A 25,389-nucleotide genomic window follows, 5' to 3' on the forward strand; every position below is an offset into this window, starting at 1 on the left:
TGTTGCTTCTATACTGGTCATAGTATAGCTCATTTCATGAGCTGCATCAAACTCCTGGAATCCCCCTGTCCCTCCCTCACCTTCTTGAAATACAGGACTAGAATTCTTACATTCTTTATAACCTGCTTCTCCTTAAAAGCAATCCTATACAAATAATAGCTCAGTTCCTCCATTACATTAGTAGGAAAGAAGCAGAGCTGCTATCATTTTCTTCTTTTACTGATTCAGTAATCCACCTTTTCAGTCCATGCATTAGTAGCTCTGCTCCAAAACCAGGAGTGCCTTTTCTTTGGGGACTGAAAGAGTCACTTTGTAAACAAAAGAATAGGCGTAAGAGATGGGGGACCTGCCATCTATTCCTTGCTCTGTCACAAATTTCCTGTGTGACTCTAGCAAGTCATTAATCTCCATATGCCTCATCTAGAAAATGGGATAATGATATTTAACTATTTCATCGGGAGGCTTAATGGTTGTGAAATGTGCTGAGCTCCTTGGATGGAAGGAAGCTGCTGTCAGAGTAAACAGTAATAGCATGATTATATTTGGTGGGAAGGCTTTAGGAGAGTCACTTTGTAACATCAATATCACAATTCTGCATTACATTGACAAGCCTGGCTAATCAAGTGAGTCACTTGTTGAGAAATTAGTGTTTTACTTCACTTGAGGTATTACAAATACTGTCTGGACCCCAAAGACAAGATGCATTGTTAACACCCTATAGAGTCTGTGGAAGATGCAACCACTTCAGAGAAGGACACATCTTCTTTCCAGTCTAAGAATATACCTGCAAGGCTCTCTACAAAAGGTTTAGCTTTGGAATCTGCTACAGACTGGTAACTTATTTTTGGGTAACGACTTGAAACTGATGCTTCAGCTTCCAGCACAACAATTCTCATTTTGTTTGTGATAAGGGATTCATATTGGCCATCTAAATCCACTGTGACATTTTAATGGTGGTAAAATGTCGATGAATGTGTGTTGCTTTCCTCTTCAAAATAAAGGGTCAGCTTAAGTGTGTATATATATAAGTATCTATGTTTATACACACTGTTTTTAAGTACCTAATACCCCACTACAGATACCTTAAAAAATTCTTAATATCCACAGCCAGTACCTTGACTACAGGAAGTAACAGCCACCTTTTACTTGAAAATGGAACTTACTCAAGCCTTCACTTTCGCCAAACGCACGCTACTAAATAACAAGGAATTAGAACACTGTTATGTAATAGAGAAAACAGTCTAGAAGAAACAGAGAAAGCTATTCTTGTATCACTGTTTACAGAACACATTCTCAAAGGTAAACACGGCTGTCATGCGAGTACCAGGAATGTTACACTAATCACAGAGTAAACGAAGTCTTCTAATGGTAGTGGCACCAGAAACTGTAGCGTTGGTCCTATCAAATCCATTCAGTTCACAGTGCTTCAGTAATTTAACTGAATGTTCTCTTGGAAAGAAAGATGAGAACTTGGGATAAACGTGAATTTTATATGTTCTTCTGTCAAACACAGGGCAACTAGCTAACACATTCTTAAGATTTCATTTTAACATTTCCACAGCAACACAGCTGAATAAGGATCCTCTCACACATTTCATCATTGCACATCTCAAAGATCAGGAGGTTCCACAACAGCACCCCAGTGCCTGTGGACCTGCTGTATCATTGGAATGTAAGCAATTCTGAGTGCAGTCAAAAGACATCATTTACACAGATTTGTAGGTAGCTGCACTTCAGAGTTCTACTACCAAATTACTCCATTCATGTCAACTCAAGTAAAACAAAATGCCAGTTATGATATGTAGATGGACAGAACTCATACAATGGAGCAACAGGTTAAAATCCTCATTTTACAACCAGTACTTTGGGAAACACACACTAGATAATTAGTTGAAATCCTGAAAAGAAGAAAAATTTACTACAGCAATTTTCAAAATTTCAATCACAAATGAGTGTTGAAATAGCAACTTGTAACACAGGAACTTCTAACACTGGACCACTGTGGTTGTGTCTGCTTGGCAGTATCTGAACAATGTAAATTTGGTTAGTAACAGTATATTAAATAGATGACAAATTATGAATTATGTTAAGGTTACAAATTAGATACAGGAATACCTGAATGGACTGCTCCTGTTCTCTCATTGTTTGCTGCCTGTTTCTGTGATCTCATAAGCCTTTGTGATAAGAATAATTGTAATGTATGTCTTCTAGTGTGCTTGATAAAGGCTCTTGCAAGTCAAACCATAACAGATATGCTACAGGACATAGCATTAAACCTCTGAAAACTCATGGAGTAACTTTATCCCAAATTTTAAAACAAGGATTCACCTGTTCTGGAGATTGATGAAAAATAAATCTATTGTGACAAGGCCTACCCAACATCTAAAACCAATCACCCACTAAAATGCAGGTTTCTCTAGTACATGTTTATACTCTAGATTCTGAGAGTTTAATTTTAAACTGGGACACATAAGTTCCAAATATTTGCTTTCAGTGAAAGGAATCCAGCAACTACACTGTATAAGATGACATCACTGACAAGTCTGTACAGATCTATACTTGCTTATAACAACACAGAAATTTATGACTGAGAATGAGCCCTACTTTTAACTAAGAAGGTAGTGCCAGCCAGCAGGTCCTAACACTCAGTGGAGAAAAATGTGAGCTTGGCATGACTAAGGTAGGCATTAGAAGATGCAGAGCTAGGAGTGGATAAACTGGAATGGGCAAGGTCAAGAGTATTAAAATTTGTCCTATTTCTTCTACTGAAACACTCAGTGAAGGACTGTGTGGGGACAAGGTACCACACAGCTGGTATACAAAAATAAAATAGTAAAAATTAACTGCTCTTCAAAAAAAAATTAGGAAGAAGAATGTGTATGACATGTTCATACAAATTAGGAATCAAGGAAATTTAGGAAAATGGGGAGAGGCATTATTTATTTTCCCCTTAATCTTGCTCTCAATATGTATTTGGTTAAAAGGGTGGGGGAAAAAAAAGGATATAGTATTGTATGTCATTCCCAGCTCCTTCTCACACTCCCCAGTTGATTCTCTCTCCATTGAATTGTAACTGTAAGAAATCATAGAAGACATGCAGCTACCGAAACTACTGCACTAAGACTGCAGAGCTCTTAAATTGCACAAACTCTTTTGCCTTGCTCAGAAGGTCGGGTTATATAATGGATGAAATGAGAAAAGTAAAAGGAAGGAAAGGGAGCCAGAGAAACAAGTTCTTCACTGGACTGAGTCCCTGAGGTAAGAATTGCAAACAGTATGAGATTTCCAGTTTCACTTTTTCAAAGCTTCAGGTCTGAGTGACCCTAAAGTTGCTCTAAAGGACTGAAAAGAATACTAACCACTGCCTTCAAAAGCAGCTCCTTCCTGCTCAGCTTCTGGTAAGAACAATGAGAGGTCTTTGGAAGTCATAAGCTTTCTATTTTCTCCCCATATAAACCACCCCCGGACACAGGCAGTTAAAAGAGCAAGTCATAGATAACCAAGTGATCAATGGCCTCGTTACCTTCTGAATGAAATTTGCTCCTTTTTCCTGTATCACTGTTAAATGTTTAATGGGTAACTATAGGAATTTTAAAATTACAGAGCATAAAAATTAACTTTCATTATAACTTGTATTTGTAATGTACAGCGTAAGTTTAGAGTAGAAAAATTAACTTTATTTATAATTCATATATATAGTAAACCTCAAATTGTAATATTTAAGTGGTTAGCTGCAAGGTACCTAAATTTTATACTTTTATAATTTATACTTTGAATGTGTTTAAGTGTCTTTTAATTGTAGAGGGCTGCTTTGTTGGAAGGGTGCAACCTAAAGTTCAAGGGCTGACAGTGACCTGGTGATGACGACTTGGCGCTCTAGGGAACTTGGATGTCCCTTAATTTATTATGATGCTGGCTGAGACATATCCCAATCTTCAGGCACCATTGTTACTGTTAACCTTGATTCTCATTTCCTCGCTACACAAACTGGTTAGGATATACATGTTTGCAAGTAAGCTGTGGGAGCTTCATGCAAATGAAATGGAAAGCAGAAAAAAATTCACAGAAAATCTGAGCAAATTCATTTGGAGGCATCCAACTGACAGACTTCAGCAAAACCAACCCCAAAACCAAGCCAAAACAGTTTATTTGAGCAACACGGTATTGCCAATTTTTGTGGTCCAAAACGAATTTCTTTAGGGCCAGAAGACTGACTGCATAGGACTATCAGCATTCTTTGCTTTACTCTAGTTATGCAATAAAAAATTGGAAAACATCATGTGTATTTTAAATACTGAGAACAATGATTACTGGTTTTTAAATGTCGTTGCTTCGTAGAGTTGAATTTGCAATCCTGGATCTAATCTCAGTACTTACTTCCCTACTTTTTAGGGAGACTCTCCTGCAGTAGATCTTCACAGCAAAAATGAGATTGGACCAAAATGTAATCTTTCCCTTGGCTGTGGATTAGGATGTTAGCCATGGCACAGCTATTGATCTGATACACTGCTTGTGGAAACGACAACGCAGACTTCTTGTAAGTGGCTGAGACACGCCTTTCACACCATTAATAACAAATTCTTGGAATCGTGACTATATTCAAGAAGTGGTAATAATGGTAGATTAGAGCAGTATTTTCCACTTACTGCTAAAACAGGAAGTGTATATTCAAATGTCTTCAAGACATAAAACTTTTAGGTAGGTTGTTTTTTTAATCAGACCCTTTTTGACCCTCCTCTTCTGGTATATCTGAAACCTCGTGAAATAAAGATCTTTGAACTTTTTGGTAATACAAGAGCTAGATACTTCACACAAGCTGCAGCACTGCTAAGGTACCCATTTTTCACTACAATGAAAAGTTTGACACGGGGTACAACCATGAGTTTATTATTGCAACATGGGACCAGGTTAAATCCTCACAGTCCTAAAGAAATACTGGTACAGTATGACCCTGAGTTTCTATCTAAGCAAACATGAGTGGTGAATGACAACTGAGATAGTGTCTGAAATCAGAAAGAGAACAAGAAGATCTGAGACTGATGAAAATCCCATCTATGTAAGTCTCAGTCTCCAGTAGGTAACACCCACGCACAGAAACCCAGAAACTGAAATGCCAAGTGTAGCATTAGTGGTACTCTGAGTCCAACTATTCACAGGTATTTATTTTGAGAAAGAATACAGAAAGACAAAGGAGACATTTGGAGGGAGCAGAGGGAATGTTCTGTGTTTCACCATATCCTGTTTTGAAGAGTTTCATTAGGCTTACTCTATAATTAAATTTAGGAATAGATCTTGCAGCACCCTAAGGATATCTACTCTTTCCTGTCTCTGTACTCCAGAAACTCACACTGAATTGATGATACTTCTAGATCATAAACGTTTTCCAAGCTCACCAATGGTCAATAAAGTAAATTATTTGCTGCATTCCAAAGTTCTAGATGATGGCATGCATTGGTCTTGAACTTGACTGTTGGGAAGTTGGTAACACACCCAATTAACTTCCTGTTTAATGACCTATGACCTATTGGTATTCTTTCAGAACTTGAAATGAGAAAAAATGAAACCTTTGAAGAAACTGTTTGACATGCAGAAAGTCAGTGGGTCTTACAAAACTGAAGTGCTAATGAAACAAACAATGAAAAATAAAAGTACAGAACATCCTACATGAGGGCCTAATGTAATTTCCATTAATAAGATTAAAACTCACAAACTATCTGTAAAGCACATTCAGTATACTGGAAAGACTAGAAGCAAATTTATTAAGGAATCTACAACTATTTCTTAGAATATATTTTTCCTAACAAAACTATTAAAAAAAAAAAAAGGAAGGTTGAATTGAATGAGAGAAACTCTATCAATAACTGAGCTATCTTCTACGTAGCTATTTTTTTTTTCTGGTACTGAGTTAAACCAGGTTCCTAAAAATGAAGCTTGGGAATTAGTAACAGCAACACCACTGATAGTACCAGCAATCTCCACTTACAAGCATATCAAAATGATACCTAGTGTTATGATAATATGAAGCTGTCTGCTTCAATCTATCCACTGATCTAGATGAAGGACCCTTCTTTGCTCACAAATAATGGGACAGGAGAGGTGTGGATACACTTACATATGCAAAGACAACTATTTATTTATATGGCCTAGGAAACAAGATGTAAGGTGTGACAGGCTTGAGCAATGCCTATTATCACTTCTGTAGATAGCTTGCTACACTGAAATCAGTCCTGTGACAATTATTTCCAAGGGCTTGATTGGGTGGCGTTGCATCATAACTCCATTTTCAACTTTAAACCCAAACTATTTTTGTAGTTCCAAAAGTAGATTTATCCCAAAGCATCTGACAGTTCTACTTTAACAAAATGATGAGGAGGAACACTTATGACACAGGAAGAGGCGGGTGGCACTGATCAGTGGCACTGAACTTGGTATACTTATTCTGTATTCACAAATTATGAGAAGTCAGATATCAACATCTGAACACGGTTAGAACAGTAACAAAATAGCAATAATTGTTTAATGTCCATTTATTTATCATTTTGAAGCTGCAGAAGAAAAAAAACCCAACTTGCTGAGTGGCTCAACTAATTAATTTATATAGCTATTTCTCAATGACTTGGAACTAAAGCTATTTCTAGACCTCCAAAAGGAACATTATTATTTAAGAAATCATATACTAACACTAATGTGAAGCATTTTTAAAACCACTGTACAAATGGTCAGTCAGAAAAGAGTTTCTAACTGTATCTTCACCAAGCTTCCATAAGCCAAACATAACTCAAACATATAGATGTTTAGTCATTACTATTGGCTTACTTCTAGAATTTTTCATGCTCAGAACTATGTATAAGACTACAGGATCTGACTTAACATTTTTGAAAGATCACCCTCTACATTTTATGACAGTGCAGATCTTATAAGACGAATTCAGCAATTTGAACCAGTAAGGAACAAATAACTGAGGAAAATGATTTTGTTATGGCCTTCTTTCTCAGAGGAGCAACTCTCTCTTGAACAATAACAATGACCTTTTAGAAAAAGTATAGAAACAAAGTAATTACCTGAGAGTAGTCTAAGAAAGACAGCACCCAGGAAATATCTGCTCATACACTAAAATGTTGGGAACAATGGTATCATTGTTACCTGGTTACTTCTGATAAATCAGTTATGCTAGATTCATTGTTTTAAAATAAACAATTACCAGAAAAGTCCTCAGCCTTGTAAATCAAGGACATTCATAAAGGTGTACATACTCCCAAAAGCATCAGTAACTGTAATCCAGAACAGACAAGTAATTATAACAGCTGGATCTCGGACTCAGACAGTCCTCTTGATTCTAAGCAAAGTCTGGCTGCATCTGTATTAATGCAGACCAGGAGTATGCTTTCACACCACTGCTGAACAACTTGTATTCTTTATTTTATCATTTTCCAAGGTTCTTCACAGCCCTTGTTGTAGTGCCTCTAGCCTTGGCAATAACTATACTGTATCCCATACTGCCTCAACCACAAGATGCTGCATCAGCATCTTACTTTTTTTTTAACTCCACTTTTTTAAATAAAGAGATAGCTTTCATCCCACGTTGAGAAGGAATCATTCAAAGTGTAATTTAATTTTTTGTGGTAATCTATTTTCATATTTTATATAAATGTAAGTGACTTTTCAAATATTTTAGAGTTTGGAAGTTGATCCATTGATTTAAAATATCTTGAATTTAGGGACTTATTGCAAAGGTTTCCCTTATGTTTCTTTGCAGAAGGCTATTGATGAGGTACATTGAGTGGGTAACACAGAGATGCTGGATGTATCTCTTGGGCTGAATTCCTATTCGACTGACTCATTTAAAGAGGTTTTAGCTCACTGGATTATGAATTAACATTTTCAAGTGCCTAGACTCTTCACAGTTCTAAAAATAAAAAGACACCTATTAAATAAATATAAAATTATATTTGTGATCAGAGGTAGTAACATTACTGGGGTAAGGGTTATGACTGCTTATGTCACCATTTTTAACGCAAAAACACCTTCTTTGTACTTCTAGATATCACCTTAATACAAATACATTAGTATCCTGATCAGGACTTGGAATGCAAAAGAGAAGCCCACATACAAATTGTTTTACTATGGCCTTACCCAGTAGAATCAGTTGATCTTTGTTTAATATTCAAAGGTCTCCTCCAGATGTGCCAGGACTGGGATGTCAGTCAATAACAGTCTAAAAAGTTTCAAAGACATTCTCTGACTATTTCTCAAGCCCTTCCTTTCACTCTGCATAGCAGTGAGAAGACACCACAGGATGTTTTCTCATGATACTACGTCACCAGGGTTGCACTCAGTTTTCACTTTCTAAGGCAGAAGTAGGTGAAGTCCCTTCAACAGCTAACACTCTAAAGAATATTCAGGTAACAATCTCTGTTTAGTATTCTAAACTTTTTTTCATGTTGAAACTGAAATATCTCTACTATAAAGAAAAAATAACTTATTTTCTAAAACTATTCAGTTCCCCAGAGCTGAAACAATTTCTTCCATTCTGTTTCAATCACAGCTGAATTAGTTAGAAGTGCAGTATATTTCGTATAGCTACATCTATACCCACCAGTCTGCAAATGTTGTACTGGGACAGTGTGTCAATGCCTACTAACATCAGCCCCAGCACACCCACCACCTTGAAAACAAAAGCCTTTGGCTTCTGTTTGCCATTCCCATTGCATGCCAAAAGATAGAAATACAGCAATAGACAAACTGCAGTGGCTATGCAGCTGACATACCATACGTGCTTTGGTAGGGCAAGCAGCTATATAGAGCCTGATATGCAAAGACTGCTTGTTACAGGTGAGCATACAGACCTAGAGGCTGAAGACAAACATCTTTACTGAAGTGTCTTAACCTTTCCTTTTGACCTCTCCCCCTCCAACTCTTAATCACTTTCCTACAACATCACTGACTCCTCCATCCTGGCATTCAGAGTCAGTGTATAAACCTTCATGTCCTCCTGGCAATCAGTTCTGCAGCCTGATTAACAAACTAGGCCTTGGAACATCCAAAATTCTCCATGTTATAGCCCAAGCCAGGGATGACACAAATTTTACTAGAATACAGTCTTTGTTTTCTCAAATGCTCAACTGTCAGGTACTTAGTTCTCCCATCCAAGATATGGCAAAATGAGTGACATATCAACAATGACATGTGATTTTCTAGATGAAGTAATAACATGAGAATACACACAGCTCCTTGTGTTCTGAAGAGGAGAATCTGCTTTGGAGGACAATGGGAATGGAATATACAAAGTCACCCAATTCCTACTTTTGTTTCATTATCATGTAACCCCCAATACAAGGGGCACACTGAGATCCAAGCATAGAACATGTAGAAATTCACTGAAGACAGCACAGCAACAATGAGCTGCAAGCAGACTAGGGACAGGCACGTAAACAAGAGCCTGTATACAGGGGAACCATGACTCCAGAACACCTTTCTGTGAAATGCAAAAAAAGGATTCCCTGGTGTGTGTGCAAGCCATTCAGTTTACAAGACCAGTGAAGTGCATGTACTCTATAGATTGGATAAATACAATTGCTCTCCAGATAACACATTTCACGTGGTGAAATAAACCATTTGACATTAGTAGTATTCCCTAGTCATGAAAATGCTTTGAACTCAAAGTTTACTTAATTACAAATATCTAGTTAGTTATCTAAGGCAAAGATCATGTGTTTTTGAAGTGGTTGCTCTTACCCTTTCATCCAATTGTCCCCTCATCTCTTGCTATTACTCATGATGTTAAGCATAAATGTAAGATTATCACCTTTTGGAGGCAGAGACCAAGTATTATGTCTTTGAAGCACAATGAATCCTAATTAGGTATAATCAATAATAATTACAGTTGTGTAATGGAAAATAGGAAGGTGAGGAAAAGGAAACGGCTGAGATCATAATTACTACTTTGTATTAGGACTGACAGAAAACCAGTGTGAGAAGCTGGCCACCCAAAGAATCAGATACCTATTTATTTGTTTTTTTCCTTAGAGTTGAAATAGCTAACTTAAATTATACTGTCACACTAATCATGACTTACAACTTTAACAAGCTCTGGAAGTGAAGCTATACTTTCTACTTGGGCTGCATGTACCTCTGAGGGTTTTGCTGTGGTAACCTCTTTGGTATGCATCAATTACCACCTGTGTGGCAAATTGGAAGTGTTACATTCCTTTACTAGTAATCCACACCTCCATTTAGCCAGAGGACAGGGAGGAGGAGGAGGTGACTCTAATGGAGGGAACAGTCAGAACCCACGGAGTATTCTACTGGAAGGGCAGAGAAGCACTAGGTGTTAACCTCACAACCAAGATTTAAAAGCTCTCCACATGAAGTGTGAGAGCCCTGTATATCCATAACATACAAGACAATTTGAACAAAGCCAGAAATTGAGCACCACGACACTTCCAATCTAATGCTTTATGCTCCACTGAACCCTGCCATTCCCAGAAACATTGCTCAATGCTATTTTACTAACACAAGATAGGTTCTTCCCCCCCCTCCCCCCCAGATTCATGGTTAAACACCCAAATGATATCTTCATGGTACAGCTATTTTTTGCTTTCCAGTCCAAGAAGTCATTACTGTGTAATAGTAGCAGCATACAGAAAGTAAGCAAATAAATATCAGCATGTAACAGCATATTGCTACCATTTCAGGATGCAAGTTTTAGAAGTAAAAAAATGCTTTATCTACCAAACAGCTATTGATAAAGGGCTGTTTCTGAATGGCAATGTACTTTAAAGGAAAAGAAAGCAATACTGTACAGACACAAGCTGCTTCAATCATTTTAAGAACCACTGCATTATTCTAAACAAGACAGGAGAGATGCAAGGATTTGACACATACTGCTGTTTTTAGTCAGATTAAAAAAACAGAACAACCCACCACACAAAAAACCAACCCACCCCAAAACACATAAATCTCAATCTTTTTGTTGCAGTTCAACAACCTTATGCAATCTCCAAAACCAAAGACAAGTGCTCTTAGTTTTCTACCTAATCTGACACCTATGTTCTAATCACCTGTGATTAAAAAAATCCCATGTCAAATCCATGTTTTCTCAGTTGTCGTTATTACTGTTGGCACATACCCAGTTCTTCAGCTAACAAAATAGTACTTACATTAAATTTTAAAAGAAGTTCTGTTTTAGCATTCCATATTGCACAAGTTCCTCCTCTTGCCACAACCTGTAGACTTACACTAAGGTTAAACACAGCACTTTGAAGACCCCATAATATCAGATTCAGTTGTGAGCAGGAGTAAGGCAACAAAGTGTTCTGCAGCTTTTCTGATGAATATAAATGGTAGTAAGATGGTGATGCCTACCCTCAGTAGTAAGTAGAGTAAATCAGGCTTTTTTAGTGCAGTGCTGGGTTGTGCTGAGTGCAGGTCATAGGCCACTTCTGGTCTTCAGTGGGATTTTTTTTTTTGTTACAATGGTTCCACAGAAAGCCATCAAGGCTGTTGTTGGCACAGGATCCCTCACAGCTGTGCTACACCTGTAGTAACTGGGCATACAGAAAGCCAGGGTAATAAGTACTGTGTGGCATGTCTGGCAAATAAAACTTTTGTATCCTTTATTCTTCCAGCATATTTTAGTACTTTTAAATGGATTCCTTACAGAAATAATTATTTTTGCATTAAATTTGAATACAATTACAATATATAAAATATACTTTCCTTATGGAGAAGTACTAATTCCTTATAATCCATAAATCTAAAGAATTTCAAGCTTAGTATGAGTTATCCACAGTATGAAAGACAGAATGTTAACATCTTATCACCCTTTCACAAAAGGACAGTATCATTGTAGCAACTGTAATTATAAAGAAACAGTAATTTTAACCTCCTTAATGGATCTTCTAATTAGGTTTAGCAAGTGAAAATATTTTGGAGAGTCAACTCAAGGTCAAACGTCTAAGGACCACTCAGCACCCTGTAGTGATTCACAAAGCACTGACCAAGAATTTTTGCATACTATCTGCTATAACTGTATACTCTTACTATTTGTATTGCCCATGCACAAACATGCCTTTGCTTTAAAAGGGTTAAACCACATCTACATCCACTGTGTAAGATACTAACTTGAAACTAGGTCACTATGTACAGTTTTCAAGATTAATTAAAATGAAGTAATACAACTGGGAATAAAGCAAGAACTGAAGTAAAAAACAGCATTGGAAAAGGGAAGAAAGGAAATTGCAGACACATCACAAGTCAGAAAAAGTGGCTGAGGAAGAGCATACACCTCATAACTAGGTAGCCCACAAGATTTAGCTGTGTAGCCAGATACTTCCAGTTTTACATCTAAGTTCACAGAAAGACAAGTTTCGTCTTTAACCTAAGGAATATCTAATTCTTGCATTTCTCCATCAATGTTAAAGTAAAACAAAGTCAGGAGTGTGTGGCTTCCATGAATGGTAATAGAATAGGGTGGCTTCATCAGTTTATAAACCTATGATCTACATATACAAAGATCTAAATTATGGAATAATCTTTTTAAAAAGCCATTCAGCCTGCATGAAAATAATATATAGATATAACTTTAATATATCAGTTTCTCACATGCCATGGAATTTTCCACAGAATGCAGCATAGTGAATAACAACTCCAAAGGCCTTCAGTGGGTATTTCAGCTGTGTACAAAACAGCTCAACAGATGATACAAAACCATATGATAATCCAAAAAAGGTCCCCTCCTGGACTTTTTGAAACTTCTGTGATAATTTCAGAACTCAATATGGAGTTTATGCTTGAAAGAGAGTGCAGGGAGCTGTGTACAGTTAGGTCAGAGATAAGCCTAGGCTGTGAGGTTTCCTGATGGCTAAGCATTATGTGATGTGACAAATGTGAGAGCAAAGGAGCTGTAGATTGTAAAAGATAAGTATTTATTTATTATAAACCAAGCATTTAACTACAGGTAGTGCAATCCACAGGTACATACACAAGCAGACCTTCAGGCCTACTGCAAAGCACCAAGAGATTGGGCATGATGCAAATTGCTGTATAACACCTGGCACGTGCGCAGTAGGATTACATATCCAGCACACACAGAGGGTAAATTCAAGGCCCTTCCACTCCTCAGGAGAGCCCTGATGACAGGGCAGATAAAAGCACCTCCTGCTGAGTGCAATGTTCAAGACAAACATTAGTGTTGCTGTATGCTGTGGAAGAGGTCTGAGCAGGCAGCATCAGAACTGTGTGGATGGGAAACTAATTCTTGACTTCCTGTTCCTAAATGTCTGTGTTCTGCTGAACTTGACACTCTGTAAGAATATTTTCCACTACCAGTCACCTCTCAGCCATATGCTAACAAGAAGAGAGTTTTTTCTGTTAGTAGTACCACCAGTAATGGAAACAACAGTGAAATTAATGGTTCTTTGCTTAGAGGATACCTGTTCAGCCAAGGAGTCTGGCTAGCAGCATTCTTGTCATCAGGAGAAAACAACTACTGATTGATGGGGAAAGGCAGTGAAAGTGATGCAGCAAGAAAACAAAATCAAACATGTGTTAGCCAGCTAACAGCAGCTCTTACCCATTTCTGCATGTCCTGAACCTACCAAAAGTTCTTTGGGTGTTGCAGTCAAAATTTTCCAAGAAAGGAGGTTTAAGCCACAGACACCCACATACTATGCAACTGTCTTTTCAGTTAAGTCAGAACAGTCCTCAAATTCCTAGCATTGGAAACAGAGTGGTGTGAGTGGCATGTACTAACTACTGCCCAGAGAGCACTTCATGTCTGAGTTTCATGGCAGAATTTTAATGTGATATATATTTCATGTAATATTTACTAAAGCATTAATAGTAAGAAAGTGGTAAAGATGTTCAGTATCCTTGACTGCTACTGCTTTTCCCTATGTTTGAAAGCTTATATACATCAAACATCTATACATGTTGAAAGGGTGTATTTATTAGCAGTACATCGAGTATATAATTATTGCAAATTAGAGAACGCTAAGAATTAACTTTATGAGAGAAAAGTTACTATTAATTACTATTGTAAGTTACTTTTTGTATCTGACATCAAAAGACTTTAAAATATGAAGTTTAAGCACATAAAACCTTAAGAGTCTGATGTAGTACTTATGGTTCCAGCGATTTCAATGATTTCTGAGGATGTAGTATTTTACCTATACTGAAGAAGGGTGGAAGATGGAGAAATGAAGTCTCCTCTTTAAAACCCCACAGTGAACTAGCTGAAGTGCTAGAAATAAGGCTGACAAAATAATGCAGAATTCTGACGGCAGTCAGGTAGAAAATTATTTTTCAGTCTCTACAGGAGTCCTTTTTCTCCAGAGATTTCAATATAAAACAGTTAAAAAAAAAATGTAAACTGAAGAACAGATGACAATTGAAGTAATTTTAGAAATGCATCCATAGTTATGGCTAGTTCCTCAAGTACAAGAAAGCTATGGACCCGTTTGTGCGAGTCCAGAGGAGGGCCACAAAGATGACTGGACCACCTCTCCTGTGAAAAGAGGCTGAGAGAGTTGGGCTTGTTCAGCCTGGAGAAGACTCTGGGGAGACCTTAGAGCAGCCTTCCAGTACCTAAAGGGGCCCACTAGAAAGCTGGAGAGAGACTGCTAACAAGGGTATGTGGTGATAGGACAAGGGGTTCTTTAAACTGAAGGAGGGCAGATTTAGATTAGATATGAGGAAGAAATTCTTTACTGCGAGGGTGGTGAGACACTAGAAAAGATTGCCCAAAGAACCTGTGTTCAAGGCCTGGTCGGATGGCACTTTGAGCAACTCAATCCAATGAAACATGCCCCTGTCCAAAGCAGGGGCAGTGGTACTAGAGGGTCTTTAAGGTCCTTTCCAACCCAAACCATTCTGCTCTTCCCTTCTGTGGTCCAGAACTCCTAGTCAACTACTATTCAACTTTTGGACACACTAAGAAGTTGGGGAGACAGAAAAATAGAACACAATGTATTTAGGAGTACAAATCTCAACAGCCAGTTGACAATATTACCTAATCAAACTAGATTTCAACCACCTCCATCTCCTCCTCTTCCCATCTTCCAGGATCTGGAATTATATATAGTCCAGGTCAGCTGTGTCCAACAAAGGGACTCTTCAATTCTTACTTTTATTAATATCACAGAAACAGACTGCAGATTACCTTTGTTGTATGGCTTCAGCCCATATTAATGGACACTCCATGAAAATTTGTGAATACTTTTCTTGTTCCTCACTTTTCTGACTCGTTCTCGAGTCGCACACATGAATCATTTTATTCCAAGCTGAACGGTGTGTTTCCTGTAGAACAAAACAGTAGTTTTTATTTGCCTACAGTATAATGTAAAACTAGAACACCACCCTCCCTCAAATTAACTTCTACCCAGTTTTTGGGAATACAACAGAATTTAGATTCCTACAAATGTATCAACTTTATATTTCAAGGAAGGCAAAACACCCCCAGATATGACTATTTTAAAGAGCGTGTCGTAACAATGCATTTAATCACAGCGTAGGTTCCCCTTCCATGGAAAAAACTATAGCTTATAGCATTACTTAAAACTATCTACCATTTCATATTCCTTTTCATTCTTTTTTCTTACCATGTCTCAGTGTCTGAGACCATCTAGCTTCCTCCCTGCTGGTATTATCATCTAGATTTCTTCATTACTGGCTTTCATTCCTAGAGTACAGCCTAAAAATACTGCAACATAAGTCTTATGCCTAAAAGTCTTCCATATTCTCTGAGAAAAATTTTTAGCCTCCCTGTTTGCAATTCATTGTCCTAGAGAAATGCTGCATTTCAAGTTGCTATTTAAAAAAAATAATCTATGTAACAAAATACTCAAGTTAAAATAACCACAGTTACATTGAAAGACTGCCCAGGCAGAATTATTTTCAGTTTTCACATTAAGTTTATTTGTACAGAAACAAAACATATAAGGAGACAAGTACAAATGCAAACAATTACAGAATCATTAGATGAACTACAACACAAACAAAAATAAATGTCTAACATGCACATGGTTTCATATTGTAGCATTTCCTGTTCTTTAGAAGATAAATAAATTATTGAACTTGGCAATAAAACAGGTAAACAGTTCCCTAAACTACAAATGTACTCGGTAGCTTCAATTATCACCTGAAAACATCAAAGATGTGTTCCTTTCCTCTTCCCCTACACGTGAGTATATTGCCAAAGCATTTGCTAAACATCTAACAATAATTGTTATGATTTTGACCTGTGAGAACAGAGACTTCAGACATTAATACACAGACAAGCAGATGTGGACATACAGAAAGCAGACTTCCTCCAGGGGTAAAGGGGAGAACCGAGTCGCCCAGCCTAACCTCAGCCAGTACACAGGAAGGTGGCGGACTACTGCCACCCTCTGCCATGAAGCCGGAAACGCTGATTTTTCAGATAGGATTAAAAGTTGCATTGCTCTTACCCCATCTATCACCCCCAGCTTTCTACTGAGGTATTTCCCTCCAGCCAGCCCACAGCGCTACTCTCTAGGTTACTATACATTCAAGAAAGCTCTCTTCTAAACATGTCACCTGTGATGCTTAAATCAATCATTCACACCCACAAAATCTATATTATAATCAACTTACTTAAAAATTCTACTCCAAACTCTCCTCAGGCATAATACAACAAAACAACTCGACAAAGTTAACCTACTAATGCACTCTAATGACTGCTCTACGACAATATTACCTCACTATTTTGCTTTTCTCCAGGGTGCTGTGCAAGCAGCTGTTACGCTTTACTTTGCATGTGGAACCAGTTATTCACTGCACGTTAGCAGAGCAGATACCACTCTCCGGGTGTGGGCTGCATGCAGGACCCTTTACTGACATCGGCTCTAAGAATAATTACAAAGAGAAGTCCTTGATTTAGTACAAACGTTTATTAGCAATGAGTAAAACGTCAGCGTCTTACCAATACTGCTCTCATCCAAAATCCAACACCCAGCACCATACCAGCTGCTAGTAAGAAAAGGAACCATACCCCAGTCAAACCCAGGACACATTTCCCCACTTCAAACGTCCACCGCTCCTCTTGGACAGCTGCCCTTTTATCCCAAACTCAGAACTAGGAAGCCTCTGCTTTAAGTGCACACCCCCTGTGAAATACAAAGGCACAGGTAAGATTCACAGAGTGTGAGTAACTCTCAGGGCTGAGCTTTCCCTCGTGTTGCTACATTAAACGACAGCTGCGCACGCCCCGGAGCCCGCACAGCCACCCAGACACGTACAGGCAAATCCATTTTCCTTTTTGTTGCCAGGCACATTAAAAAAACCACCACAGAACCACTTCTCAGCCGCTCGGGGCGAGTTCCACCGGTGCTGCTCCTGAGCGGCTCAGCCGTGAGGAAACACGGCTGCGTTTTGCTCGTCGTTGCTCCTGATTTATGGAGGCGCTGCGCTACCCTGCGGCTGGAGGGGAAGCTACACAGGCCAGGCCGGGCCGGGCCGTACCTACCAAGGTAGAAAACCAAACCCCCTTTAAAATCTAGCTCACACATAGCTACGCCGTAGCCACAGTAAATGCCCGATGCAATTAACGTCTTGTGTGAACACACTGTTGCCATTAATTTTATCTGCAGGCGCCTGCGCTGCTCCGCCCGCGGTCCGGGCGCACACGGGCCCTGTGGCGCGGCTTCCCGCGCTCTGCGGTGCTGAGAGAGAAGGCAGCCAGCGAGCTGCCCCAGCTCGCCCAGCGGCCGAGGAGCGTTGGCACACAGGGTCGCAGCACACACAGACGGCGCTAAGCATCGCCTGTCCCGCCTCGGACGCAGCTGTCTTGCCGCCCCCGTCGGAAAGCGGGTGCACTCTGCTCGCCCCTGTCAGCAGGGCGTTCTCCCCCGGCTCCTCACCTCTCCCGCCGCCTGGCGGGCGCTCAGCCGGGCGCTGTGGCGAGGGGCCCAGCCAGCGGCCAGGCGATGAGGGTCGCGGCCTCTCCTACAATAACGCGGCAACCCGGGCACATCTCAAATTTCCTGACTAACGATGTTTCCCAGACTGCTGCCCGCAAGGTCGAAGGCAGCTTTCAGCAGAAAGGTGCCTGGTCACTACTAACACTTCATCCATTTCTTCCTTGGCTGAGCTGCTTGAGGCGCCATGAGGTTTCAGAGGTGGTTCCCTCCCTTCCCATGGCAGCTTCACAACTGGTCATTTCCACATTTCCATAGCAGCTTTTTTCAGTGAGATATTTTCATTGAAAACATTGTACAGCTGCATAATTAAAGAGTTTGAATAGATAATCAGGGAAAAAATAAATCCTCATTTTACAAAGCATGCAGTGCAATGGAGTAGTTGTAAAACACATTCCACAGTGGAAATGCCTTCTCTCAAGACACAAATTTTGCACACACAGTTAAGAAGTAACTGTGTATCACTGGGGCAGCTGCTCATCAGTGTAGGGTAGGATTGTTCTCTCGAGGAACTTGCAATACCATGACATAAACTTAAATAATTTATATCAGAAGGAAGATGCAGACCTCTTATAGCCTAGTCTCGCTCAAACCCAGCTGAGTCAGTTGACAAACATGAACCGTACATACAGATTATGTGGGGTTTTTCAGTAAGTACTGTGGTTAGCAGTCATTAATATTTGACCAGAGAAGATAATCTCTCCAACATGTGTAAAGTTGCCAACAACTGAACAAGCATCATCATCTCTACCATTTAACTTCCTTTGCAAAGAACCACATGAAGAGGTTAACTCTGAGTTAAAGAATTTTATTTTGTGCATTTCAGAAATAAAGGAATAATGACATTTTCTACAATCAGTTGTTGCTGTGCTAGACAGACACATGTAAAACTCATCTTTCCATTTTACATTACAACATGCAGTGTGAAAATTAGACATTATTTTAACTTGATTTATTCAAAGCTGATTAACTTGTGCATCCAAGAGCTAGTAACTGTATGAACACTGGTTAACTCAGTATTATTTCAACTGTGAGGAAGAAAAAATAAAAATATGTCTCAATGCCATACAGATGAAGAAACAGCAACTGTAACATAATGAATTCACAGTTCTTACTAAGTTCTTTAGTTTATTTCTACAACATTTTACTGATCATAACTTCGCATTACTAGAAGGTTTTGAGTGAACAACACGAACGATACTACTGAATGAAGACACACTTCAGGATCAGTCAACGTACGTCAGCTATTTTTAGGGGATAATGACTTGGTTATAGTTTGTCTCAATGAATACCAGCTCATGTAAGTGTTAGATTTAACACTGCCTTCTTCCCTCCTCATTTTTCAACTGTCTGGCTCAACAAAGTAGAGAGTAGCTTTGTGATAACACCCCCACCCCCCCCCCAAAAAAAAAACCCAAACCAACAAACCACTACCAACTCCCCCTCCCAACAGCTATAACTTCAAATCTTACTTTTGTTGTTACTTAACAAGGAAAAAAAAATAAAATCAAGCTATATGATACATATCTTGTCCTATTTAAAACATTCATCTGTCACCAAAACTATGCTTAACTAAACGGTGCAAAAGCAACATTATAAATGGGCATGTTTAGAAGTTCTGTAACAAGTATTTTTGTGTACACAGTGATTTATCTGTAATTTTTTACTACTAAATTAGAAAAAAACAGCAATGACAAACATGCAATCTCTTACCAGCAGTGCAGTTTGTAAAACAGTGGATAGTCATCTGTAGTAACATAGGAAGGTTTTGATAAATAGCTTCTCGCTTTTTTTCCCCAAATATTTGCAGACTGTTATTGTGAATGTATATCATTTAACACCTTGTGGAGATCTCAGTCATAGCTCTTAAGCTGTACTTCCAATTTTACAATGCTTTCATCAAGTAAGACCAATTTATTCTGCCATATTGTTCCTGCTTTCTAAACCATAGGAGCTATAAAACATAACTTGAAATAATAAATGAGAAATAATGATCTAGAAAAACAGTAAAAATCCAGTGATACAGTATGACATAAAGCTCATTATCATGAAGAATTCTGGAAAGCTTAGTACATTATGAAAAATAATCCATATGCCTCTTGCACATTTAAAAAAAAAAATAATCAGTGGCTGACATTTCAGTAACATTTTTGACCAAACAACATCTCTCATGTATTGTGTTGAGAAAATAAAAATTTCCCAACCCAGGTACTGCAGCAGCTCAAAAGTTGAGGTACAATATAGACCTTGCCTAATGAAAACTTTTAAGTACTGAACACTTCAGCAAGGGAGTTCAAATACTTAATTTTTCAAATAAGTAGTATGAATATAGCCACTTTTTACAAATCACGTCTCTTCAGCCTATTAACTTGCCCTGAAGCCTATCTACCTGGAACACATCTCCCTGAAGAAGACAGCACACTTGCACTGTCCTTCAGACAGGGTACAGAAACTTCAAAATACGAATATAATAAAACCTTCACCTACATGTTATTAGTGCATTGTAATTACATCCTGCGTATATATAATATATATATATTTTTTTCATGATATGTTGTATAAGATTAAGAAATGCAGTATCAGCTTTGCTTCACCCTGTTATGTGGGAAGTGGTATCAGTCTCACTCTGTTTATTGCACTGAGATGGAATAACCGCATGAATAGAGAGTTGAGAATTACCAACTGCACTTCTGCCAACCACCCTTCAGTTTGGGAACACTGAACTGAACTCAGTAAGGGCATGAAGGCATCCAAATACAGAAGAACATAAATGTTTTGTATCATTTTCACTGGATGGTGTTCCCAAAAAACACCACATAGAGGTAGCATACTTATTCTTACTGTTGGCTTTGGCCTCCCCCAAAATACAGTCTGTGCGTTGTTTCTAATGAATTCCTCACGGCAGAAAAACAGATTTAAATGAAGAAACAGGTTTGCTGCATGGCCCATGGTATTTGAACAAATCTTAAAATGAATTAGCATAGGGTATTACATCATTATTGCTTGAGTTAACTCTCAAAGTAGTTTAAAATTTCTGAAAATTATAACTCCAAAGGTTGGTTTATTACAGTATTCGTAAACTTCAATTCTGCAGTTGCTTGATGGAGTGTTCAACTGAACACATCCTACACTCCCCATAACACAGTCCAGAGACAACATATTCTGCCTTCATTAATGTGTGGTGCTACAGTACAAAGCATACCAAACCCAGAAAGCTATAGGTTAGTCTCCTCTCCTTTAAGCATGCATTTGCAAAGCATCTGTTTATTCATTAAAAGACAAAGAAAAAACCAACTACCAACATGCAAACAGAACTTTAAGAGCTGTGCTACTTATTTTTGACTCAGGAAAGAACCCCCTCACTTTGTTACATTAAGATTTTGATTTGACAGGTCTAAAAAAAACAAAGCTACTTAAAATTAAGTTTGTGCATATTGTTACAATTGCTCCTTAGTGAAAGCTTCTGCATCAAGTGTGCACTGTGGGGTGTTTTTTATTGTCATGGCCTGATTGTCTGAACATCCCAAGCGCCACAATTACAAGGCATAGGAGCTGCTGGCATTCAGCATTTGAAGGTCAGCACACAGCTTAGGTGATTGTGCAGAACAGGATATTTCCCTTGCAGTAGAAGTCAAGTGTTCATTTATACCCAAAAATAAGACCACAGAAATTTCATCAAATCAATCAAAATGAACTTTTACAAGTCATAAAGTATTTCAAGGATAACACCAATTGACCAGGCCTGAGTTTCACAGCTGAAAGAGCAATACTGTCCATTTTCATTGGTCAGTTCTGGAAGTCCTTTCCAGGATGATCTGATAAAAGAAAATACACAAACATTACTGTTAGATTACACTTTGAAATTAAAAGAACCATTCATTTTAAAGCCTTTTACAAGATTATCTCAGTAGGAAATTCAAAACCTCACCTCAAGACAGAGAAAAGAATGTTGCCAAACTGCAAGCTATCTGTTAATACCAAAGACTACAGTGTTAATACCAAAGACAAGAGTGTAAAGCAAAAAGTTGACAAACAAATCCCATTTCTTCTTCATGTGGTCAGACAGAACCTTCCATCATGACCAGCCTTACTGAGTTACTCTGATGTGTACAACAACTGCATATTTGAAATACTGCAGAACATATTATAAGAAAGATAGCTAGAGCAAGATCATCTTATTGTGTTCACTTTCATTTGTCTCAAATCCATAAGAATTAAAAACGTAAGACAGAAAAAAGGGAAAAATAGTGTGGGTTTAGAGAACACAAAATGCCAAGGAATGTAAATTCCTCTGCCTTCTTAGAATATCAAGATTACTAAGATTCTGAAACAGTGTCAAACTAACTTCCTCATTTGTAATACAAGAAATCCTAAAAATATTTTGCATCAGCTTACCTGACAATTTTAGTGGGTCACTACTAGTCCTCCAGAGATTTTGTTTTGCAGGTTGCTTTGAAATATTTTGATTTTTTTAATTAAAAACCCAACAACTTTTGTGGATTTTTTTCTGGTATGATATTAGATCCTAATTGCTACAGAAGGTTTATTTCACCCAGTCTTCACACGGTTAAGTATTAGTAACTCTGCAATCTATAAAAAGCACTATACTTCAGCTGTACTTGAAACCTGACTTGAGATCTACAATAACACTCAGTGGTAACTTTATATGTAGAAAACAGATACTGTTTATGTTATAGATCTGTACATGCAAATAGACAGTGGATACCATGAGCATGAACGAATATTCTGAATCTGTCTTAGCTGATGTCTTACCTTTCAAGATGAACATAGTGGCGAGAAAGAACATTCTTAATCATAACCACAGTTTTTGCATATATCTCTGGACCAATCAACTTGGAGAAGTACAGTTTGGCACGAAGGAAATACCCAATTGGCCACAGCCATTCCTAAGCAAAGGAGGAGATTATTACTATAGCATTCAGCTTGAAGAGGTGACGAGTCTTTTTCAGACACTGAAGAAACTGGCTCTTACCGGTCCCTGGTGGTAATTGAAACCTCTGGCTACATTATAGTTGTCATTGTCAAGAGCATTGTCATACACTCCACAGTAAACCATATCACTGCAAGAAAGAAAAAATAAATTATGCAAATCAAGGCTTAACAGACATGATCCATAAAAACAGAAAGCAGAAAAGAACCAAAAATTTGTCATGGCATTTACATGTAATGATGGTCCAGTTAGGGAGGTCTCCACCAGGTTCTGTATTTTACGTGACAACGTAATTCCAAATGTGGTTTAAACTAGTAGGAAAATGGTTCAAGTTTTGGAAAGACTCAAATTCATAACTCTGCCCTTACACTTTTACTTCAACTGTAGTGCTGTGCACCATGTCATATGTAAGTACATATCAAGATGCAAATTCAACATCTTTTATGATACCAAATTTGACTTGCATACTGTGTGACATCCAAACACACCTGATAATTTGTCTATATAAATGAAATTAATCACATTGATTTTTAGAACAGCAAAATAATTGTTCCAGAAGTATTTATCCCAGACTTATTTCAAAGGTACGTATGAGTATTTTAAGAAAAGAATTCCCATGCGTCAAACAATGCCTATTGTCATGTTTTGTAATTAACATTCACTCTCTGTTATACTTACTCAGGGTCTAAAGTTTTCATGCCTAATGGACCAAGCAGTTTTTCCTCTGCTATCTGCAGAGCCTTCCAAGCTCTCTCAGGTGTGAACAACTCAGGAGCCTAATAAAATCATATAAACATTTAATGAGTAAACTCTACACCATCTACACATTTAAGACTGCGTAAACAAATGTAGAAAAAAAGACATAATCACAAAAAGCCCAAGTTTTGTATTACTGAATCAACTTCTGGAACATACAAGTCAGAGTGAGCAAAGCACCAGAAGCTGTGAAGTGCTTTGTTTTTTAAATTTTCTTAATCTTAAATTCGTTTGTCAAGTAGAATTCCTGAGGCTCTTTATGAGCCCAAATAAAGACAAAAACCACAGAAGCTTTTTAGCTAATTTGATGGCAAAAGCCACACTCCCAGATGACCCTTAAAAGACATTCTGAATAGAGTGAAAACTGAAAATTTATCCTAGCTATACACTGGATAGCAGTTTCATTTAGATAAACCCTGTAAATAATGTGCTTTTTAAAAGATACTCCAAAATGTGAGAGAAAATCTTCCAATGAGTTATTCTAAGCACTATATGTTCGCTGTGATTTAACCTGTTAGGCAGCTAAAGAACCACATGGCCATTTGCTCACTCCTCACCTCCACAGTGGGATGGAGAACAGATTGAAAAGGTAAAACTCACGGGTTTTGATACAGACAGTTTAATTGAGCAGAAAAGGAAGAGAACAATACTGAAATATACAACATGAGTGATGCATTGCCCAAGTGCTCACCACCCAGAGATGATGCTCAGCTAGCTCCTGAGCCGTGCCACCTCGCAGCCAACCCCTGTTATATACAAAGCATGATGTCATATGGCATGGAATATCCCTTTGGCCACTTCAGGTCAGTTGTCCTGGTTGTGCCTCCTCCCAATTTCTTGGACACTCCCCGCTTTCTCAGTGTATTGTCAGTATCATTCTCATCCTAAATCCAGAACAGCATTATACTGGCTACTAGAAAAAAAATTACCACTATCCTAGCTGAAAACAGGACAGTGCTAAGGCTCCCAGGGAAGTGATTGAGTCACCATCCCTGGAGATATTTAAAACACGTGTGGATGTGATGTTTAGGAACTACTTAGGTTTCCTACTTGGACTCAGCAGCGCTAGGTCAGCAGTTGGACTTGACATTTTCCAATCAAAACAATTCTATGATTCTGTAGTATGCCATACATATGAACACTACAATGCAAGCTCAGTTCAATTAACAATGAGAAATTTACAATTTAAGCACTTAGCTTTCCCTTAGCCCCCCTCACTTACCACAACCATTGCTATTGTAAAATTTGGCCTGAGTTGGTAATCACACCATGGACTTGAAGCTCCATAGCTGTCCTTATAAATCCCACGTTTGTGAACGAGATCTGGATGTTTCTCATTACGATCTGCTGGGTTCTCAGAGACAAAGAACAGCCTTTCAAAATGTCCTTGAATTTTTCTGTTCCACTCATCATATGTGATAGTCTCCTCTTTTCCTGCAAGATGTTACATAGGGGATTATTTTCTGACAACAGTCACAATGGTAACACCAGAAGTACACTTATGTCTGTTTTTACTGATTCCCTTATTTAAGTTTTAACCTAAGATACTCCTAACACAGTAAAGGCCACAGTAGCATTGCAACAAATTATTATCTAGAAATTTAATTATGCTGCAGACCAAATCAAACATATCCAGAACTTTTTTCCACACATTTTTTTACTTGCAGTTAACTAGGAGCAATCAGTACTGTGATTGCTAGTAAATAATTTACTTAAGGATGGTAGTACATAAACTCTTTCGTAGTA

General features: G+C 38.2%; 1 protein-coding gene across 2 annotated transcripts in view; it reads right to left on the reverse strand.

Annotated features, from left to right (window-relative positions):
- Window positions 1-18,728: 18,728 nt before the first annotated feature.
- Window positions 18,729-25,389, reverse strand: part of AGL (amylo-alpha-1,6-glucosidase and 4-alpha-glucanotransferase) — a 37,056-nt gene continuing 30,395 nt past the window's right edge. For both annotated transcript variants that reach the window (XM_084266585.1, XM_084266583.1), the window contains 5 exons: window positions 24,866-25,077; window positions 23,566-23,663; window positions 22,930-23,017; window positions 22,710-22,843; window positions 18,729-21,751 (listed from right to left, as the gene is read on the reverse strand). In XM_084266585.1, the coding sequence (XP_084122711.1) occupies window positions 21,634-21,751; window positions 22,710-22,843; window positions 22,930-23,017; window positions 23,566-23,663; window positions 24,866-25,077 (650 nt within the window). In that variant the 3' untranslated portion in view covers window positions 18,729-21,633. The remainder of the gene's footprint in view (window positions 21,752-22,709; window positions 22,844-22,929; window positions 23,018-23,565; window positions 23,664-24,865; window positions 25,078-25,389) is intronic.

Source organism: Gallinula chloropus (assembly GCF_964237585.1).
Source record: "Gallinula chloropus genome assembly, chromosome: 6".
Classification (NCBI taxonomy): Eukaryota; Metazoa; Chordata; class Aves; order Gruiformes; family Rallidae; genus Gallinula; species Gallinula chloropus.